Genomic DNA, 14772 nt, shown 5'->3' with positions numbered 1-14772 from the left:
AGAGAAGAGGAGTGGTGGGGGGGGGGGGGGGGGGGGGGGGGTTGAAGTATCAGCATCAACAAAGTTAAAGAAACAAAACCATGATATGGTCCAGAAAGGGATACAGATTAGCAGGATACCAGCAGGAAGTAGAAACTAAGCAAATCTTGGGATCAAAGTAGGAATAGCAGCGTGGTAAGAGTTCATGACACTATAATGTCAGGAATGCTCATAGTTTATTTATTTATTTTTAATTTAAAACGAAAAGTCTTTCGGAACAAAAAGAAAATAAGAGTAACAGAGAGCAAAAAGAGAGACAACACCTAGACATGGAACTAGCTTATCACAAGGAGGGCAGCATGTTGTTGGCAGAGAGTAAAGAGAGTACATGCACAGGTGTCTTTAAGAACACATGTCCACGATAAAACTGTAAGGATGTAACCCACTTTTTATCAGAGGAGATCCCAGGCAGCAGCTAACCATTTTAACATAAATTTCTGCAGAACCCAAAAGAAACCCTCCTATCTTTAATCCTTTCAACGGAAACTTAATGAGAAGCCAAAAGTTTGCATGCCCAAGACAGTTTAGGGGGTTTGCTTTTCAAAGTATTTTTTGCTTTGAAATCTTTTACATTAACACATTAAAACGATCTAAAAATATAAAACATATTTTTAGACAGAAAAAAATCAAATTTCTGAAAACTATGGTTTCAACCAAATTTCCGAACACATACCAGAGTGCTTGTCAGAATCCCCCCATAAACTTAACAGCAAAAACAGAAAGTGAAGAAAGCAGACCCAAAGCAAGGAGCAGATTCTGACAGCTATTCTCACAGTAACCAGGGCCCAGAAGTCTGCGAGTGGCTAAAATGAAAAGTTTGTGCTGCACATACACTACCTAGATCAGAGGTCTTCCATACAATTTATCAATGGGCCCCTAATTTCACAGGGAAACTTGTCTGAACACAAAAAAGGAAGGAGAAGCATCTAATAAGAAATCCGCGCTTATTGCATACACACACAGGAATTGTATTGCAAGCTTTAATCACCAAGCAGAAAGAAATGAACATTTCATAATTAAAAATGAAATAAAAACCCATAAATAAAGCCTGAGCCCTGTAACTATCTTCAGAACCACCAAAATTTGGGTAGAACCTGACAGCTCTTTATCCTCTGAGAATTTCAGGCAATCCCTGACCATAAAAAAGCTGTAAATTTTCTGTCTCTCTATAATCCTTTCAACTAGAGAGTGAATTAAATTTACAGCCAATTACTTGCTGAAGACAATTTCTAATGGCTGTCAGAGTTGTAGGATTAGTTTTCATGGACATAGCACCAAATCAGAGGAGGAGGAAGCCTGACAAACAAAAATACATGTCATTCTGTACTTCTTCTCCATCCTATTAGACAACAGAGCCCAACTGAAACATGAAAGGTTTTCTCGACATCTCCACTACTCGCATCACCACAGCCCACAAGTAGGGAAAAAGGAATGAAATGTGCCAGGCATAATTACCAAAATCTATACAGTGAAGAACGCATCTGGATTAAATTCTTTCCCCTTTTTTAAAGACCATATAACTTGGAATAAGCTTAGCAAATCACTTGGAATAAGCACACAACCAGTAAATAAAAAGTCGATGATACCTGCAATCTTTTGTTGGGATTCCACGGGGAATGCAGTTCATATGATAATGGGATTGGTTAGGTCCAGAACCAGTGCCCTGGGGATTACCATATGTGTGCAGTGGAAGGCTCTGGAAGCTCCCTGTTCCACTGCTGCTTCCTGTTACGGTCAGTGATGTCACAGTGGACAGTGACTGTGTCATGGTTTGTGATTCCACAGGCTTTCTTGAACGGTTGCGGCCACGGTGCATGTGGCGCTCACAGTACTTGGAGTCCGGGTATGCATCTTTGGAGCACCTCCACTTCTTGCCGTCGGTCCTCCTGCATCGACCTGGCTCCGGATCCACCTTCTTCCCATAGAAAGTGCAATAGCCCACTGCAAAATCATGCTGAAAATGTTATCACAACAATTTCATACCAACAACAAGACAAGCAGGAGATACACACTATGCCACAATTAATATAATATACACAGCATTGAGAACATGATGATTCATTATATTAAGAACGGTACAGCCTTTACAATCAGCAGTGTCAGACATTGTTATAAAATAAGTGATATGGCATCTCTTAATCACCATATCACATGACTAAAGAAATATTAAAGAGAGAATCAAATCCTTGGAGAAAGCAACGGTCATGGCAAGAAAAGGTTGCGTCAATACAATACACAAAACCATTTAGATGATTGACATTACAATTTTATCTCTTCAAGAAATTCTGTAGTGGAAAAATGTCAAATCTTTTGCCCTTGAAAGCTGATTTATTGACCAAATAATTAGTAACACACTAACCTCGACTGTGATCAAAATGAAAAAAAAAAAGGATTTTCTAACAGATTTAAAATCAATTAAAAAGAATAGCCAGCCTTTGAAATCCAAATCTACCAGATATATATCAACATAGCACTTAGTAATAACAATAACAATAAAGGGAAATACTTCTCCATGATAATCAAGAAAACAACATGTGTCAACTTGAAATTACTCATCCATAACAAGAAAGCGTATAAAATTGAAAGCAAGGTTTCAGAGTTTAAACAAGAAGAAGAAGCAGAAGGACAAGGGAAAGGGCTCTCTATACTCGACACGATCCCCTAATCAAATGGAGAAGAAGCCCAATGAAGACTCTAAATCAGTAGCCAAGAAATGGAAGCTACAGTATACACATAAATGTATATGTGTGAAGGAATACATAGAGCTGGCTTACTGGCGGGATGGTGGAAGAATCTATGAGAAATGGACTCAAAGCTCCTCTGAATAGGGAGCACAAGATCAGGTGGAACAGGCAGACCTGCTACCATGTACTTATAGATCAAAGCTTGATGTTCCAGTTCTTGCCATTGCGATACTGTAAATGGTGACCTCATGGTCATCACTCCTGTCCCCATCCCCCCAGATGTCACCCCTGCTGCACCACCACCCCCAGCCGCTCCTGCACCACCACTACTCATATCGAGCACCACCACTACCGCTACTAGTATTGGCTACTGATAATGCCACTACTGCTGTACTAAATAGCGATCACAATATTAGCAGAAACTAAAAAAAAAGGGGGCGCTGAGTGACAGGGATGAGGAGAACACGGGACACAGATCAAGCCGTGCCTGAACCATCCAGAGTGTATATATATATGTATATATGTATGTACGTGTGTGTGTGTGTGTGTGTGTGTGCATATATATATATATAAACAATGAGTGCCCGTGTATGTGTGGGCGCGCGCGTGTCGCAGTCCCAGAGAGTGTGGGGTGGTGGTTGTGTAGAGGAGGGGATCCTGAAGGCCAAGTAAGGCATTAAAAAAGATGGCTAACAGGTTGTGATTAGTAGTAGGAGGAGTAGCTAATGTTGTTCCATATTCAATCAAGGCAGCCTCTCACTGTTCAGTTGCTGGGGCCATGAGGCTACTGTAAGTGATTCCCGTTGTAATTCTCTCTTACATGAAGGTGATTTCCACGTAGGCAGTGGGACCCTGTCTTTGGCAGCTGTAGATTTTTCTTCTTTTTGGAGAAGTGGTGTCTACTGCTTCTCTTTCCCTTGCCAGAATGTGGGTTTCATGGCATGGCTTTTGGACCCACAATAAGATCTAGTGGTCGGCAAGGCCTCAATTACTTTTTTTTATTTGTTTTTTTAGATTAACGTGGGTGTCCGGGTCAGCTTGCACGTACCACGACTAATCCCACGGGTCCTGAAATTAACGACTATATAAGCCTCCAGTGACCATCGTATAAGCAACCAAGATCTCGAACCTGAGACCACAGAGGGAATAAACCCCTTAGTCCCAAGTCTTTACCACTTGGCCACTACCTAGATGGTTTACTTTTTCTTATTTAATGCATATACGAAGTGGTGAGAGATAAAAACCTTACAAAAAAGGGTTTTTTAGCCGAATTTGACGGAATGATAAAAACCTTGAATAAATATATAGTTAAATGGTAGAATGTGTGTGTGAGAAAGAGAGAGATCCAAAAAAAAAAAAGGAAATGTAGAATACTACTAAATTTAACAGTTTTATTAATAGAAATTTTTGTTGGTGTTTATATTTATAATTTATTCGGTATATATATTATTAATAGGTTCATAGATAAAAATAGTCTATCAAAAAAAATTTCATCAATAATTTATGATCTGTCGATGAGTCCATTGATAATAAATACACCAATAAATTTACAAATGAATAAGGATATCAAAAAATTTAATTTACATGATATATTTTGTTAGTATCTCCATCGGTTAATTTAATATATTTTTAACATGAAAATCATATATAATATTATTGATATTTTTATTTATTTATTGATATATTCATCAATAAATATAACATATTATCAATATAATATCATTTATAATTTCATGAGTGAGTTAACAATACCAATAATATTTATAATAATTCTTTTTTATATATAAAAATTAAATTTTTTCTTATAAAATCATTCAACAAACCAGTATATTCATGACCTAAAATTCTATTAGTTATGAAAAAAGTTGCCAAGGATATTCATAGTTTGATCCAATCCAACATTTTTCTTTTATTGAACTTCTTGTAATGTCAAATCATGTTCATCCTAGTAATCACGTAACACTATAACACTTCATCAAATAGACTTTGTTATTCTTTAATAATCAATCAATCAAAAAACATTGATCAAATTCTTTAAAAAAACATATCATCCACAAATTTAGATTTTTAAAAACTATCTTCACCAACCAAGAAGTAATTTGCACAAGAGTATAAGTTCAAAATAATCCATTATATTTCTTGTTCCGCCCTTGCCAATAGGCAAGTAGAATTGATAGGAAAAAAAAAAAACTAATTCCTAACATTCAAAAATTAGTGAGAAACAATCATAAAATATAGCATGATGTTATGTTAGAAATAATGCTGGCATATAAGACTTCATAGAAAAAAAATTAAAAATCTTATCATTACCCTAACATATGGTCACAATGTACATATGGAACTCAAACTATGAGGACTAATAAGGCTTACATAGTGTAACATTGATAGTTTTCTCAATACTTCTTTTTAATTTTATATATAATTATATTTTTTTTATTTTGCTTTGATATATATATATATATATATATATATATATATATATATAAAAGAAGGGCCAAAATTTGAGTCATGATAATCATAAAAACATTCAAAAATTTCTTAAAAATAATGATAAGATTTTTTATCAGCACAGATTTTTTAAAATAAAAGACAATGGTAATTGAAATAAAGGTTTGTTAAAAATTTTAATTATTTGAAATAAGTTGAAAAAATTTATCTATTCAATCTAAACCTTATTTTTTTATTAATGCATTTATTTATTTATTTTAAAAGAAAAATATTTTTTTTAATTGAAAAGCATTTTTTTAAATAAAAAATATGGTGATCTCAAAATCAAGTTTTCATAAAGTAATATTAAAATAATACCTTAATATTTTGTATATGTTTGAAGGCCAAAAGAAAATTAATTGATGTCATAAAATCATGTCAAAAATATATTTAATAAAAGAAAAGGAATTTATGAACATTTGTTTTTGTTTTGTTCTTATCAAGTATATAATAATTGAAAAGGAGATTGTTAATATTTTTCATAAAACCTATAATATTATTGCAAAATAATAAAATAATAAAAATAATTTAAATATCATGTGAAGTATTATATATATATATATATATATTAAAATTCTATTAATTTAAACATCATGCGAATTTAAATAAGTAGACAACTAGTTATATGTTTATTTAAATTCTGTTAATTAATTACTTTTTTATTTTATTTATTTTTTTAGTGAATTTTTTTTTCATTTTAAAATTTCAGAGATGAAAATGTAAAATAAATAAAATTTAGGATTAAAATAAAAAACTCTAAACATACGAGGATCAAAGATAAAAAGTGAAGTACAAAGGGTAGCTTCACGCACCCCCTTTGTCTCTTATTTAAATCTATTCCAATTTGTTTTAACTGATAAAATCAAATAAATCCAGTAAAATAGAGAATAACTTCAAAAGCGGGACATTCCTTATCATAGATAAAACAATTTATCAAATCAACCGAATAATTGAAATTGAGAGAGAGAATATGTGATGATGTAAATAACTCATGTAACCTTGAAATTCATTTCACCTTTTTTTCTTTATATATATATATATATATATATATATATGTATATATATATTAACAAAGAATATACACAATTTGTACTTTACATAAAAGTTCAAAAAATAAATTTTCTCAATCCTAACAAAAATATATTTAAAAAATATCCAATTAACTCTTCTAAAAAAATATTTCATTGCAAGGAGTTCATTTAACTTAAATCTAAATTTTTTTAAATAATATAGATTTTCAGATTAGTTTATACACATATTAACTAATTTTATAAATTTTAAAGTTAATAACTATATAAATTTTTAATAATTTTAAAAAAATTAAATTTTTAATTATTAAAAAATAAATTTAAAATCTAATCAATTAAATTTTTTAAAAAAATTAATTATTAAACTATATATAAAGTAGGTGTTGATGATAAATTAAAAAAAAAAGAATTTCAAAATCAACCATCTCGATCTCGTCATTCTCTCTCGCTAAAATCAAGAGTATTCCAAGAGAGGTCATATCTTCCTTCTTTTTTCATTATATATATATATATATATATATAAAAAGTAAAAGGTCCCTCAAAACCCTTTATAATTTGTCCCCTCAGCCACCTACTGCCACCCCTTTAGCTGACAGCGCCCTCACTTGATGGGCTGGATTGGAACTGGGTCCTTCGGGCCTAAGAAAAAGAATAAGAAGATAACCTTCAAACCTCTAATTCCCGGTAAACCACCCAGCAACGTACCGGATGTTTGCCGGAATGCAGGTGACATTCGACATAAGGCCCCGATCGAACATTGGCAAACAAAAAGCTCATAAAGAGTTGTGGGGTACATCAGCTTTTCCTCCTCCTTTTTTTATGATTGTTTTATGAAATATTCTTTGTTTATCTATGTTTTACACATAAAATTATAAAAATAATTTCAATAATTTTTTATTTAACTAATGAATTTAATATTTTTTTTCTAAAGAATCAATTTTAAATTTTAAAAATAGAATTTAATATCATAATTGTGATTTTCCATTTGAAAATTTTAGTTTCAAATTAAAAAAAAAAACAGAAATAAAGAAGAGATTCTAAGGAGGAGTATTGGGTTATTAGAGTTTTTCTATTAACAATAAAGATTAAAGAGTTTCCGTCTTCAACCAACAATCAATGTTTTCACCTAGCTAAGATAGGGCGCGCAACACAAATTTATTGTTGTAATAGTCTAATTTTGAACCCATGTATATATATAGAATATATCTTTCAATAAATATAATTAATTTTAATAATCTTGTTATTTTTCACCACTTTCATTTTGTTTTTTTTCTCAAGTTTAATTAGAAATAATCAAAAGTAAATAAATAAATAAATAAAAATAATTAATTTTAACAAGCCAAGGATTCTGTTGAAAAGGATAAAAAATTTCAAGAATACAATTAGAGATTCAAATGAAAAAAAAATTAAATTTAATTAATAGAATTAATTATCATTATGTGAGAGAGAGAATTCACTAACTAATGGTTCAATCTTCCTTTTTAATTTAAAAGTAGCTAGGGTTATTGATAGTCAAAAAACATTTAAAATAAAAATATTGGTTGGCTCATGAAATTGAACAAATCAAGTCTATACAAGTTTGAATGAATTATGTGTAAAGTTTAGATGGTATAATGAAAATAATAATTATTTTTTGTTGAATAAATGTAATTAATTTCACTACAATCAAAAATAAGATGAACTTATAAATAAATAAAATCTAAATCTAGTTTTAGCTTTTTGTTCATATATATATATATATATATATGATGATCATTGACATGAGTTCATCGACAACGAAAATAATAGTTGTTATAATTTAAATAGGCTTTAATTAATCAATTCACACATATGAAAGCACGAGCACGAAAAATTGACATTCATATCGCTATTTCACGCACATGCACAAGGATGTGGTGCCGTGTTAGCAAGATTGAAGCTCATATTACATATATAGCCTATAGATGCATGGCCTAAGTTTCAAATTCATATGTAAAAAAAATTTACAGCACTTGACGTCTTGTGAAAAAGGAAGAAGAAGGTGAAAGACCCCATTGATGAAAGTACACTTTTGCACAAGTTTAGAGATTAAATTGAAGAAGAAAACCCAAAATTAAGACCTTAATCCTCTCACATTAAAAAAAAAAAAAAAAAAAAAACAGCGTCGTTTTCAAAACTGAAACCTAAAAAAGGGGAGAAGAAGTAGACGGCGTCGTTTGCTAGGCTCTCTCAGAATTCTGGTTTAGAAAACGCGAAAAGGTGGCTGGCCGCGTGCGATTTTTGGCCTCAATTTCCAGCCATGGTGATGATGGCTATTAAATATCTCTGCTGCAATTGTAACGGATAACCTCATGCTTTTCTGTCACAATTTAATCCCTAAAATCATGAAACCAGCAGAGAACATCAATCTCCAGCAGCCTTCTTGATTGATCTCCCGGCAGAGCAAAAACACTTGGATTTTTTATATTCACAGCACAATAAACGTTTCCGTCTCTTGAAAAATTGTGAAACACGCGCGTTATCTTTCCATGAGGGTCGACAAGTGTCCAATGCTCCGAGGTTTCAGAGCAAGTGTCACATAAATCAGAATGTGTTATATTGAGGTTTTGTGAATGACCATAAAAAAAAAATTAGAAAAAATAAAAAAATTAATTTTTATGATTGAATTCTATATATGTATATATATATATATATAGATTGTACTTAACCTTAACTTTAATTATAAAAGTTAAAACAAGTACCCTCTAAAAAATCATTTAGCAAATTAGTGTAAATAAAAAAAATTATGTGAAATAATATAATTTAGTTTGTTCAAAATTATGATCTTTTTTAAAATTTTATGAATAATTTATTTTAAAAAAATAATTGAAATGCATCAGCATAATAAATTTCAAGAGGAAAAAAAAGAGAAAAAAAATAAAACACTAAAATCACACAATCAAATCCAATAATACTAACAAAAAAAAATATTAATGAAGTAATCATTCATATGATAGTAAAAAAAAAACACAATAAATTTAAAAAAAATAAAAGAAGAAAATATTTTTATGAAATATTCTTTGTTTATCTATGTTTTACACATAAAACTATGAAAATAATTTCAATAAATTTTTATATAATCAATCAATTTAATATTTTTTTCTATAGAATCAATTTTAAATTTTAAAAATAGAATTTAATATCATAATTGTGATTTTCCATTTGAAAATTTTAGTTTCAATTTAAAAAAAAAAACAGGAACAAAGAAGAGATTCTAAGGCTACTAGTTTTTTTTTTCTATTAAATAAAAAGGAGTATTAGGTTATTAGATTTTTTTATTAACAATAAAGAGTTTCCGTGTTCAACCAACGATCAATGTTTCCACCGAGCTACGATAGGCCATGATATGGTGTATTATAATAGGGCGCGCAACACAAATTTATTGTTGTAATAATCTAATTTTGAACCCATGTACATATAGAATATATCTTTTCAATAAATATAATTAATTTTAATAATTTTTTTTATTTTTTATCACTTTTATTTTGTTTTGTGTCAAGTTAAATTACAAATAATCAAAAGTAAATAAAAAAATAAATACAAATAATTGATTCTAACAAGTTGAGGACTGAGTTGAAAAGGGTAAAAAATTTCAAGAATGCAATTAGGGATTCAATTGAAAAGAAATATGGATTTAATTAATAAAATTGAGAGACCAAGAGCTAAACTGGACAAGAAAGCCAAATCTAGGGGTCCAATCAATCTGTTTTGGGATTACATTGAAGAAAATCCAAAATTAAGACCTTAATTGAATGAAAATTAAAAAATCCAATACACGGGGACTGGAATGAAAGAAACTTTTAGCCTCTCACAGAAAAAAAAAAAAAAAAAAACTGCGTCGTTTTCAAAACTGAAACCTAAAAGGGGAAAGAAGAAGAAGACGGCGTCGTTTGCCAGGCTCTCTCAGAATTCTGGTTTAGAAAACGCGAAAAAATGGCTGGTCGCTTGTTGGGATTTTTGGCATCAATTTCCAGCCACGGCATGTCGGATGGCTGATTTATTTGACACTTGCACTGAAACCTCGGAGCATTTGACACTTGTCGACCCTCGTGGAAAGATAAGGCGCGTGTTTCACAATTTTGCAAGAGACCGACACGTTTATTGTATTGTGAATATAAAAAATCCATGTGTTTTTGCTTTGCTGGGAGAGCACTCAAGAAGGCTGCTGGAGATTGAGGTTGTTTGCTGGTTTCATGATTTTAGGGATTAAATTGTGACAGAAAAGCACGAGGTTACACGGTACAATTGCAGCTGAGATATGAATGCAGTTTCTACCACGTTTCCAAACGTTGCAATTTAATTGTTTGATTCTGCTTCCACGGTGTAAGTTTCCTTGTTTGTCAAAAACATTTGACAAATTAGTGTAAATATAAAAGGTTTCCGAGAAATAATATAATTTAGGTAGTTCAAAATTATGATTTTTTTAAAAAGTTTGTGAATAATAGATTTTAAAAAAATAGTTGAAAATTTCAAGAGAAAAAAAAGGTAAAATGCTAAAATCACACGTATAAAAATACAATCAAATCCAATAATATTAAAAAATATATTTATTAATAAAATAATCATTTAGATGATGATAGAGAGGTGGATGATTTGAAAAAATACAATAAATTTTAAAAAAATAAAAATAAATTCAATTATTACATATTAGTAATATCAGAATCTAAATCGCATTCTGTATATTTTTTTATCTATGTTTTCATTAGAAACAAATGCTTTTAATATTTGGAAAAAAATTAGTTTTTATATATAAAAAATCAAGCTTCTTAGCTTTTATTGAACAAAACGAACGATTAAAAATCAAAGCTAAAAATTGCATCTCAATCCATCATTGAGACTTTAAAAACAACTACTTGATCATGTGTGAGTTAAATTTCTCAAACCACTCCAAAAATAATAATAATCACGCCTGCCAAATCCTCTTATGCATCTTTCTAGATACAACCGCCCACAATTCATATAATAAATTATCTATAGGACAGTTATTGATAAATCAAATCCAACCACAAAAAAAAGTTTATAAATAGTAAACAGTCACTATTACATAAATTACAAAATGTTTGTTGTTATTTTTTAAAGTATTTTTTATATTAAAATATATTAGAATGATATTTTTTTTTTAAAAAAAATTATTTTTAAAATTAGTATACCAAAACCATTTAAAATATATAAAAAATTAAAGTTTTATAAAAAATTAAATTTTTTTAAAAAATATGAATAGACTCTCATGTCCAAAAATATTCAAGGGTCTCCTGACAATGGTGAGGGCTTATTAAATTACTCCGGAGCATCTTGGTACAAGCGTCGGCGGTATACTCTAACAAATGGATTTAATTAGAAAATACAATCGTTATGGCTTGATCACGATGAAGATCCGTATCCACATTATTTTGGTTGCCTGGCTATTAGAGTTAGCCGTGCCGATGAATTGCCGCGAACGTTTTGTTTTTCCTTGACTGTTGTTGTACCGATAACGTTTTGTTTTTCCTTGACTGTTGTTGAACTGACTTCCCATATTCAAGATCATATCTCGCAGAGCATCCTGTTTGCTACTGATAAATTTGTCAAAGGCGAAACCAGAAGCGAGGTAAGCCAAAAGTTTCCAAGTTTGGGAAGGCAAGAGGGGTACGTAGGCTGCTTAGATGGAGTAAAACTGCTAATGTGTAGATTTCATCGTTCATAACCAGAAGAAAATTCAGGTTTAGGGTATAATTATCAATAGATAAGGTGGTGCTTTTAGGTTCTTGGTGGTGTAATTAATGCTTCAAGGGAAACCAAGACGACTCTTCTTCTTTACTGAATCGTTTTTTTCTTCCCTTCTTGGTGGATATCTTATTTTTCAAGAGCTTCCACGCATTCTTTCATATTACATTTCTTTTCTTATTCAAACACGCAAGCACGCACACCGTACTGCTGTTCAACTGACTCTATGTGCGGTAGTGAGTGGTTGAGGTGGGAGACAGACACTCTATGGATGAAAGAATTCTGGTTGAAACGAGAATGCTAAGGCTATAATTGTGTAAAAAATCAAGAAGAGGGTGAAAAGAAATGGTTTGGCCTAAAGGAGAATGTGAGATCGATGGAGAGGCAGCTACTCTTAAGGTTTTGATGCCGAACAATGAACAAAAAAATTAATTTTTTAGAGAAAAAAGCTAAGAATTGAAAACAAAAAATAATATTTTTAATTAATCATTAAAACTATATAATATTTTTTAAAAATAGAATATAAATACTCAAACACTAAGTAAAACAAGTGATTGGATTTATAACCCGCTAAATAAAATACCCAATAATTGCGTACATAATATTTGAAGTTTAGTGTCCTCGTTCAGGATTGACTGACTAGAGGAGAGTTGTTTGAGATGATTTGGCCATCTCCAAACCTGAACTATCACTGCACGAAGAATGTTTAAGTTGAACTATTGGGAGTTATGTGGAGAGGTAGACTGAAAATGATGGATATGTAGGGTGTAAACAACGTATTAAAAATTTAGCCTTTCATATATAGAATTTCCAGGAGGATGCTAATGTAGCCACGTTCAGCTAGATTAGATTTTTGATTTAGTTTTGTTGAATTTAGTTTAGTCTCACTACTAGCTGTTCTAGCCTTGAGCACCCGAACCGTTCAGCTTTTTGTCTGTAAGTTGATTTGTTGGGGAAATTGCCAGACTCATTTCCCATTAGACGTAAATTTTACGAACTGAATCTAGGTCTTAGGCTAATAACTAACCAAGTTATCTTGTCATGATCCCCTGTTCTAGATTGTAGAAAATCTCATATCATCTTCCCAATTCACTTAGAAACCGAAAGAGATCTTATCATATAGGAAGAGACTGGTGCAGGAAAAGGCCCGGAAAGGTATAATGTAACCCCCGAGAGGAGAAAATGCCTTCCCCCCATCTAGATGCTTAGCAACCTGCTCTATACCATATGATCTGAAAAAAGTTGTGGGCTATATATTTATCACTGCCAAATGGAAAGTCTAGATGAGTCGAATGCCACTCTCACTTGGCATGCCTTGCAAGAGAAGCAAAATTGGAAGAGCACAGCAGACTCTTAGCGAGGACCTGCAACCGAACGTTTGAGCATATTTTTTGGTTTCTCAGGTATAAGTCTAACAAATATGATGCATTTGGGAATCTACCTTTGACTGGGCTATTCATGCCAGTTTCGCATTGCCTTTCCTAGGCCTGTGCTTCCAGTGGTAGGTGTATATGATCAGATGCAGGCCAAGCTCCAGGTTAATATGCTTGGTCACTTTTTTTTATCAGACATCTTTTCAATCCTCGATTCTTGTGATTGTTCTGGTTTTTGTCTGACCTTGTGAGTGTAGTAAGTCCTCTAATGCATGACCCAAGTGCGCCTGGGCCTCTACAAAATCAAATGCCATAACAAGAATTTAAAAGTTGGAAGCAAAATTCTAGTTGTAAGGATTTATTTTTGTAATCGTCAAAACCCAGATATCCTTTTGTTTAGGTCGTTGGACATCTAGAGTTATGCTGTGATGATCCCTTGCAACCGCACCAGAAAGTTAAACTGCTTTTCCTGCGGATTGTTTGGATCAATTCTTTTTACATGTGTCGTATACTTCTGAAGTTTGAATTCAATCAGGGATCTTCCAGCAGTGCAGCTACATCAGCTGCTTAAGGATTGGGAAAAATATACACGCCGACTGACCCTCAGGTATGGTTCAATTTCGAAAAAGACACCACAAAATCCAAGGATTTCATCTCATATATAATGACTCTTCTCTTGATTTTTATTGAGTAATGCGGAGAAAATTAGTTTCTGTTGCTTTGTTATAAAGCTTTTGGTATCTGATAGAAACATGAGATTTTGGTTTGAACAGTGACCTTAATAAGCTTCTCGGAAACAAGTCCTCTACAAGTGTTTAGGAGCATGGAAATACACATTTTATCTTGTAATATTATTAGGGCATGCACATTAATATTTTGGTGATTTATGATCAAATATCCTTTGGCAGTTTGGAGGTTTTAAAGATTAAGAATTGAAAAGAAAATAGTTTAATAGCTAAGGTGTTTAATAAAAGGAAGGATTAGTTTACCAAATTGATTATGGAGTACGCCCCAAGTCATAAACTGCATAAATTTCTTATGTGGTTGTGTGATAATTATGTTTGTGTTTTTGCCGATTGATTTGAGATTTAGGATTGTTTCCACTACAAACTAGTATCAAAGCTTACCTATATTGCAACTGGTTTTCATTATAATAATAAAACTAATATCAATGATAAAGTTTGATATAAAGAAATTTAATAGCAGGAAATAACTTCAATTTATGATGTATTAAGATGTGCACTTTGTTAGTTCAACAAAGTTTATTTAAGACATTGAAAGGTATAAAGAGTTTGTGTAAGGGGATGAATGATGAGAAGATCTCATAGAAAGGACACAATTCTATTTAGATTTATTTGACTGATAAGTTTTTAAGAGAGGTTGTTAAAAAGACTACAACCGCTAAATTGTGGATAAAGTTAGAAACTCTTTATATGATTA

At 31.5% G+C, this 14772-nt stretch overlaps 1 protein-coding gene across 1 annotated transcript in view; it reads right to left on the bottom strand.

Annotated features, from left to right (window-relative positions):
* The window catches only part of LOC105116658 (growth-regulating factor 4-like), a 4490-nt gene extending 1258 nt beyond the window's left edge, over positions 1–3232 (bottom strand). The window contains exons 1-2 of the mRNA XM_011014099.1: positions 2814–3232; positions 1626–1980 (exon numbers count right to left, since the gene is read on the bottom strand). Coding sequence (XP_011012401.1) covers positions 1626–1980; positions 2814–3057 — 599 coding nt within the window. The 5' untranslated portion in view covers positions 3058–3232. The remainder of the gene's footprint in view (positions 1–1625; positions 1981–2813) is intronic.
* Between the last annotated feature and the right edge of the window lie 11540 nt (positions 3233–14772).

The sequence above is a fragment of the Populus euphratica genome, unplaced genomic scaffold (assembly GCF_000495115.2).
Source record: "Populus euphratica unplaced genomic scaffold, PopEup_1.0 scaffold1012.1, whole genome shotgun sequence".
Taxonomy (NCBI): domain Eukaryota; kingdom Viridiplantae; phylum Streptophyta; class Magnoliopsida; order Malpighiales; family Salicaceae; genus Populus; species Populus euphratica.
The sequence above is the reverse complement of the archived record's forward strand: the minus strand, read 5'-3'. Positions and strand labels throughout refer to the sequence as shown.